This window comes from Triticum aestivum, chromosome 2D (assembly GCF_018294505.1).
Source record: "Triticum aestivum cultivar Chinese Spring chromosome 2D, IWGSC CS RefSeq v2.1, whole genome shotgun sequence".
NCBI lineage: Eukaryota > Viridiplantae > Streptophyta > Magnoliopsida > Poales > Poaceae > Triticum > Triticum aestivum.
This window is the reverse complement of record NC_057799.1, coordinates 46,423,989-46,431,657: the sequence shown is the minus strand read 5'-3', so window position 1 is coordinate 46,431,657 and position 7,669 is coordinate 46,423,989. Positions and strand designations below refer to the sequence as shown.

General features: G+C 48.9%; 1 protein-coding gene across 1 annotated transcript; it reads left to right on the top strand.

Annotated features, from left to right (window-relative positions):
• Positions 1-4,112: 4,112 nt before the first annotated feature.
• On the top strand, positions 4,113-6,760 carry LOC123051453 (60S ribosomal protein L19-1). The gene is made up of 5 exons (XM_044474317.1): positions 4,113-4,370; positions 5,562-5,684; positions 5,771-6,084; positions 6,387-6,448; positions 6,538-6,760. Exons 1-5 carry the CDS (start codon positions 4,259-4,261, stop codon positions 6,566-6,568), a joined length of 642 nt encoding a protein of 213 aa, XP_044330252.1. The 5' UTR covers positions 4,113-4,258; the 3' UTR covers positions 6,569-6,760.
• Positions 6,761-7,669: the final 909 nt, after the last annotated feature.

The window sequence follows — 7,669 nt, the reverse complement described above, 5'->3', positions numbered from 1 at the left end:
AGACCAAGGACTCACCGTGGGAGCCGGACGCGACTTGCTATAGGGCGGCTTCCTGAAGCTCCAGATTTGCTGCATCTCGGCCTTGGAGATGCTGTTGACGCGGTCGGCGACCTGCTCCGCCGTCAGTTCCCGGGACGACATCCGGCTCAGATCCTCCGGGCTGTCCATCTCGCCAATAAGTGTGGGTCGGCGCTGCAGCGGCAGCACCCGACGAGCGATGAAGGCGGCCATGAGATCCCGACCCTTCATCCCTTCCCGCACCTCCATCTCGGCGATCTGGCTGCACAAGCTCTCGATCCCCGCCGGTGGAACTTTGGGGAAGTAGCCCCAATTGGTATTGGCCTCTGGCATCATGTCGGAGAAGGGGGGGCAAGTTGATGTGGTCCTCGAGCCCCCAATTGCGGATGTAGAAGAAGGAATTCTGCCACTGTTTGGCAGAATCCTCCAGCGGCATCTTGGGGCAAGCGCCGTGATGCCGAACCGACACCACCGCCGCTCTGCAGGCGGACATCACCCCAGAGGACGGCCCTTGCTGTTTCAAGAAGAAGAGGTGGACCCAGAGCTTGATGTCTGGTTCCACCCCCAAGTAGCCCTCGCAGAGCGCGACGAAGCCTATGATCTGCAGCACGATGTTTGCCCCCAAGTGGTGCGCCGGGAGCCCAAAGAAATCCAAGAAGCCTCGGAAGAAATCGCTCACCGAGAGCCTGAAGCCACGCTTGAAGTGGCTCGGAAACACCACGTACTCGCCCTCCTTTGGCCGTGGCACCTCTTCATTCCCAGGCACACGCCACCAGCTCCGACGGCGGCAGCCGCCTGGTGTCGCGGAGATACTGGATATCCGCGGCGGTGACCTCAGACATGGGGGTCGCTCGAGGGAGAGAAAGGAGAAGAAGATAGCGACGCCAACTACCCCGGGCGCAACACTGCGGCGCGGGCGTGCTCCGGTGGAGAAGGCAAGAGGAAGAAGAAACAAGACAGGGAAGAAGCAGGGGGAGCGTGTGTGAGCTTTTCCACCGCTCCCTGCCCTCCAATTTATACCCACAACCGAACGTGGGGAAGCGCAATCATCTGCGGCGGCCGCAATAAATCCCCTCGCATGGGCCGAGGCCGCGACGTGGCGGGGCCCGGCGTCAAGTCATGCCCCGTCGCGCGTGTGGGCTGGCAGAGCCTCTCCGGCTCCTATTCGCTACGTGGCGCAGCGGTGGGCCACGGGCCGCCCGCCACCCCGCTTCAGCCCAAGATCGCGCCAATGTTTCGTTTTCCCGCTCGTGCAGAGATGCTGTTTTCCGGCTTCCCGAAGCCGGCACTCAGTGGGTGTTGATGAACCCGACGGTACCACATTTCAACAACCAAGCCTGCCAGGGGGAAGGTGCAAAGGCCCGTCGTCTCGGATCCGTCGAACCTTTCCAGCTTCGGGGACTACTGTCGGGGGGACGACCCCCAGGTAGGCAAGCGATCCCGGTTCCGTTTTCAAAACTTCGGGACTGGCCGAGTCCCTCAACTCGGCAAGACCACGAGCTGGCTTCCCTACACAAGCCGGTCCGGCATGGCAACCCGGCCAAGCCGGGAAGCCCATGCCGGCCTCCAGACAAGACGCCGCTCCCACGACCAAGCCAGCATGGCAACAGTACGCCCATGTCCCCACCGCGCGGAGGAGCGTGGGTATAGTGCCCCTACGACCACGCCGTCCGAGATGAGCGAGGCTACAGTGCACCTACGCCCCTATCATCCGGGACGCGCGTGGCTACAACACCCCCACTCCGCTGAAAGGAGCGGGAGGCGACCAGACGACCAACCAACACGTCCGACCGGTCGGTGAGACCCACGCCCGGAGGAGCCGGCGGGCCCGACGACCCGGCGGGTCCCAGCGTCGGGATCAAGACACTGACGGCAGGGTCCCGTGCCCATGTAATATTACCGTTGTAACCCGGGGGGCCAGCCTATAAGACCCCCCGGGCTCCTCCATGCAAAGGGTTAAGCATTCTACCCACACACCCACTCACGTAGAGGAAGGAGATGGCCAGCTAGTCTCTCTTCCACCTCTAGCCGAATACAGCTCAAGGAGCAACTCTGTACTAGTTCAGATCAACCACATCCGGCAGGAGTAGGGGTATTATCTCTCCGGAGAACCCCGAACCTGGGTACGTCTCGTGTCTCACACTTGCGCGTACTAACCCCGCTTCCGAAGCCCACCGGCGTCCATACGCAGCCCTCCACTTTTAGCCTACTCATGGAATCTGCCGTGAGATTACCACGACATTATATAGCTCCCCCTAATCCAACCGTTATGTCAAGTTTTGAACTGAGTGGTAGTACCAATTGCATAGCTCCACCAAAGGTCCCTTCAAGTTGCAATGTGAAATCCTGAGAGGCACTATTGCTCCAATTCGTGGTAGTATCGACTATATGAAAATAGCCGGTATTGTTGTAGCAATGCCGCCTTGGTGCCAGTGTTTAGACAGTGGAAACTGCCCCCTGCGGTAGTTGGACTGGCTCTATGCTCTGTAGTGCTGCTCCTACAAAGGGAACGATACTTCCGTACCAGGGTGCGGTATTATCGGCCCACTAGCCGAGTTGTAGCATAATGGACAGAGCAGTACTACCTCTCTGGACACCGGCACTGTTGTATATTGAAAAATAGCCGGCACTACCGTGGTGTTACTGCCTAACAATCGTTGCCAAAACAAGGAGGAATCACCTCTTCACGGTAGTAGGTCCGATACTTGGAGTGGTAGTGCTGCTCCAACATGGGAGTGGTACTGCCGCTTTAGTGCATGGTACTAATGCCTTGGGTGCGAGCAGAGTACTACTCCCGCAAGAGGAGCGATACTACCACAAAGCACAACGGGTGTACAAAGACAACATCATGGTAGAATCTAAGACTCTCCTCAAAACTGATGGGAAGGTAATGTGAGTGCAATATATGTTGTGGGTACGTGTTTGATTTCACCCACACCTTCCAACGCGGACCCCCTCTTAATAGTACATATTCCTACGACCATGGAAACAAAAGCGTCGAAATCTCCGTCTTCAATCTTTTCCTTCGAGAGGGGTACCTAACCGTCTTGTGCCACTACTGAATATGCTTGTGTAGTTCAAACACACGATTAGTCCGCAAACTGTGTTGTCATAAACACCAAAATCACTTAAGGAGGGGAATGCCCTTTCAGAGGTGACACCAGGGTCGTCCGGTCACATTTACCAATTACACAATCCAATCAATTAAAACTCATTGCACAACCATAATAACCAGAAAAATAAAAACAAGATGTAGGGAGAGAAACCCATGGGTCCTTTATATATGAATCATTCGTGGACTTTTATAGAAGATGGAATGAGCTACTTCATCCGTCTAGGTGTATAGGGTGCGCGCATAGTTTTAGATCGTCGATTTTACTAACTAAATACTATTTGTTATATGTCATCAAAAGTATGTCATGGGATTTTTTTGCGGGAATGTCATGGGACTCATATGTGGATGTAGTTTCTAAACACATATTTTTATCACATATAATACGTATTAACTAGTTAAATTGTTGACCTAGAACTACGCACACATAGTACTCAAAATCTCTCTACCTCATACCTCTCCCCAAGGAAGACCATATATATAGCCACCCATTTTTCAGTCCATAAGAAAACTTGCTTCACAAGCTGGTTAGACTTCTTCTTCTTGGTCAATTAGTTTATTTGACTTCTCAAAACTTGGCCTTCACGGTGCTTTTTGGCTAGGATAGAAGTTTGCTTGCCAAAGGACGCTTGCATGCCAAGCTTGCTTGGTTGAGAAGTTTGACCATTGATCGAGATGTCTACTTCTTCCATGAGCTAAAATGTTTGCATTTCAGTAGTCTCCACGTAGTTTTTTTTTTTTTTGACATGGTCTCCACGTAGCCACTTTTTTTTTACAACTTCCACCCTTTTTTTGAAACTTCTACGTAGTTTTTTTTTTAGGAAAACTTCTACGTAGCTTGTTGTCCTCACAAGTTTCTCTAGAGACACGTGGTTTCATAGCAAAGAAAAGCCGGACACCGCTGACATCTATCCTCTCCGACTGAACGGGCCAACCAACTATAACCGGCCGTAGGCCCAAGAGGCAGAGCGAAGCGAGCCATACAACAAAGGCCCGGCCCAACTATCGAGCCAGGGAAACCCTAACCCCCCCAGAGCTATAAGGCGCCGCCAGCGCCGCATTTCCCAAACCCTAGCGCCACAACCAGACGGCAGGTAAGGGAGGAGGAGGAGGAGAGCGGCGGCGAAGATGGTGTCGCTGAAGCTGCAGAAGCGCCTGGCCTCGAGCGTCCTCAAGTGTGGCAAGGGCAAGGTCTGGCTCGACCCCAATGAGGTCAACGAGATCTCCATGGCCAACTCCCGTAAGAGCCTCCCCCTCTCTCCACCCCTATCGGACCGCTCTCCCTCGCCGCGCGTCTCGATTATCTCGCGTGTTTCGTAGATCTGTCGCCGAGGTGGTGATCCGCGAGGTTTAGGTCGTTCGAGGCGGGTGGAGCGATGCTTGCTTGTGCTGCGCGTGCTCGTAGATCGGATGTGTTGCCGGGATGAGTCTTCTTCGGGTAGCTGAGTATCTAGACGGAACATGATATAGCTGACCACTCTATGGGTTTGATTTTGTGCTGAGCTACCGTGATAGCTATGGGACTGTGATGTGCCACTTTGATGGTGTTTCAGATAGCAGATGAATCGGCGATTCATGTAGATGCTTTGTTTAGATTGAGTCTCCACGCATGCTCTCAACTTATGTTGCGTAGTTTATGCATCTTGCAGTGTATTTAGTGTTAAATTTACTGATTTGTATGCGGGAACCGCTGAATTGATAGTATGTATCCATATTGGTAAACTGCAAAACATGTAGAACAAGAGTTTGAACCTAGTTAAGAAATCCTGCTAACCTATCCATAGTACAAGTTGAGTCATAAGGAACATGTTCTCCATTAGCCTAACCATGGTAACTAATCAAGTTATTCTACTGTTGAAGCTAATCGAGTAGCTGAAGCTGAGCTTCAGCTACTCCAGCGACAACTATTACGGTACAGAGGGGGTAGAAGTTATTGCATGTGAAGGTAAAGGAACATTAGATGAAGCTGGTTTCAGTGTTCATTTATCTTCATGTGCACTAACACAATTCACCATAGTTGGATTATACTGAACAGGTTGCTCTGTTAGCCTAAACCATGATTAACTCCCATGTAAATGTTTTTCCACTGACAGAGTAGCTGCTTTAGGTGTTACTTTACCTTTGTAATTCATGTACCAGCAGTCTTATCTGTTAAGGTTCAGTTGTTGCTTCAGTCTGTGAATGTTAATCTCGTGGACCTAGCTCCTTATGCTGTTCCTCGGTTTGTATTAATAAATATGTAGTTCACATGCACTTAAATGTTGTTTGTTTATAATAGGCCGTTCTTGTGTTTGTTTGAACTCTTATTTGTGTGTACTTTGTACCTGTACTGTTGTTTCAATCCATTGGAGCTCTTCATTCTTCATTATGCTGTGTCTATTGATTCATAATTGAGCATAACTGTGATTTATTGTTTGATTAATACTTGCAGGGCAGAACATCCGGAAGCTGGTAAAGGATGGTTTCATCATCAGGAAGCCTCAGAAGATCCACTCCAGGTCTCGTGCAAGGAGGGCACATGAGGCCAAGCAGAAGGGCCGTCACTCTGGATATGGTTAGTAGCCGCAACTTTAATTTGCATGATAGTATTCATCTTCGTAGATATTTGTGTTGTAACCTGTGATTTGGCTCTCTGCACAGGTAAGCGTAGGGGTACCAGGGAGGCTAGGCTCCCCACCAAGATCCTGTGGATGCGGAGGATGCGCGTCCTGAGGCGCCTTCTGCGCAAGTACCGTGAGGCCAAGAAGATCGACAAGCACATGTACCATGACATGTACCTGAAGGTCAAGGGTAACATGTTCAAGAACAAGAGGGTCCTCATGGAGAGTATCCACAAGTCCAAGGCTGAGAAGGCAAGAGAGAAGACCCTCTCTGATCAGTTTGAGGCCAAGCGCGCCAAGAGCAAGGCAAGCAGGGAGAGGAAGCATGCCAGGAGGGAGGAGAGATTGGCTCAGGTAAGATGATGTTTTCACCTAGCCTGTCTATGCACTATATTGAATTCTGAAATACTTGATGTTTACACATGTTACCTGAGAAATTAGAAATCTTATTATCATCTTTTACTACCAATGTGGGGCTTGCTATACTTGGTTAAATTTGTCTGTTGATCTTAGATAACAGACCGTTCAGAGCTGGATGTTCGTGTTGAATGTAGCAAGCTGTTTGTACTTGATTAAATTTTGTTACTTGCTACTGCTATCCAGCAAGGTTTTTGTTGTTAGACCAATTTGGTTGACTTGTACTATTTGGCAAACAGGGCCCCAGAGATCATGCACCAGCACCAGCGGCTGCAGCTCCAGCTCCAGCTCCGGCAGCAGCGTAAGCATCTCCATCCAAAATCTTTCTCCACATAGTTAATGTGTTTCGTTCCGTTTTATCTTACCTTCTCAAATTTGCATCGTTTACAGGGCACCAAAGAAGGCCAAGGCCAAGAAGTGAAGGTCTGACATGAAGCTTTAGCTTTCTGGTATTATGAAGGGTTAGCCTGATTTTGGAGCATCTGAAGTTCATAACTGTTTTCTGTGCAATATCTGTGTGCCGCGTCTGAGATACCTTAAATATCATATCGTGTTTGTTCTGTTGGATGTTTCAGAGATGCTTATGCAGAGTTTCACGGAACCTAGTTTTACATATTCTGTGCGTGCAAATTTATGTACCTACTGTGTTGGTGATGGTAATTGTGCCTGGGTGCCTTCAGTCATCAGAACAGGTGATGGATCTTGGGCGCACAAAAAGTAGATTTACATCACAAAAAAGAATATTTTTCAGCACCTGAAACGCTTTTGCTCCATCAGATGCCCTATATTGGGCATGAATACTTTGAAACCATTGCAAACTTGATCAAACATGTAAGACATTTGAAGTCTTGAACAACAAATCTCTATGCTTCATCTGTGATTGCATGTCATTCTGATACACCTTATAACTAAAAGAAAAGAATAGTGTGAAGTTGATGTAACATAATCACACTTTAGTCCTTGCGTATTGGGTGCTTGGATTAAGAAGGAAAAAACGATAATATGCCATTGATACATCGATGTATGGTTTTAACTGAACCGCCAGAAGCATTTCCTGTGTATTAAAGTCAGATATATGCACATCGTGCGAAATGCATTTTATTCATATTTCCTGTGTATTGAAGTCAGATATATGTGCATCACGCGAAAGAGATATGAACAAGAAAAGAAAAAAAATGTCGTCCAATGCATATCATAGGAATTTTTTAATTGAGTTTGGGCTAATGCTTTTTTCATTTTGAAATGTGAAGGATTGGTTCTTACTACATAGGCACAAGAATCCGTTCGTACAAACCAAATGGCTCGAAAGAAATGTTTCCTTCGAAAATTCTATGCTATAGAATTCATACAATCCTACAAACCAAAGGAGGGTTGAAGTGATTTGTTCTGTTCTTAGCCGATGGCACCCGTCAGGTTTGGGTACGGGTGAAGGCTTCACCCAGGCACAATCACATACCCGTCCCGATCTACACAATAAATTTGAGATTTCCCTATTTATGTATCATGAGTATTTTTTTGCCCT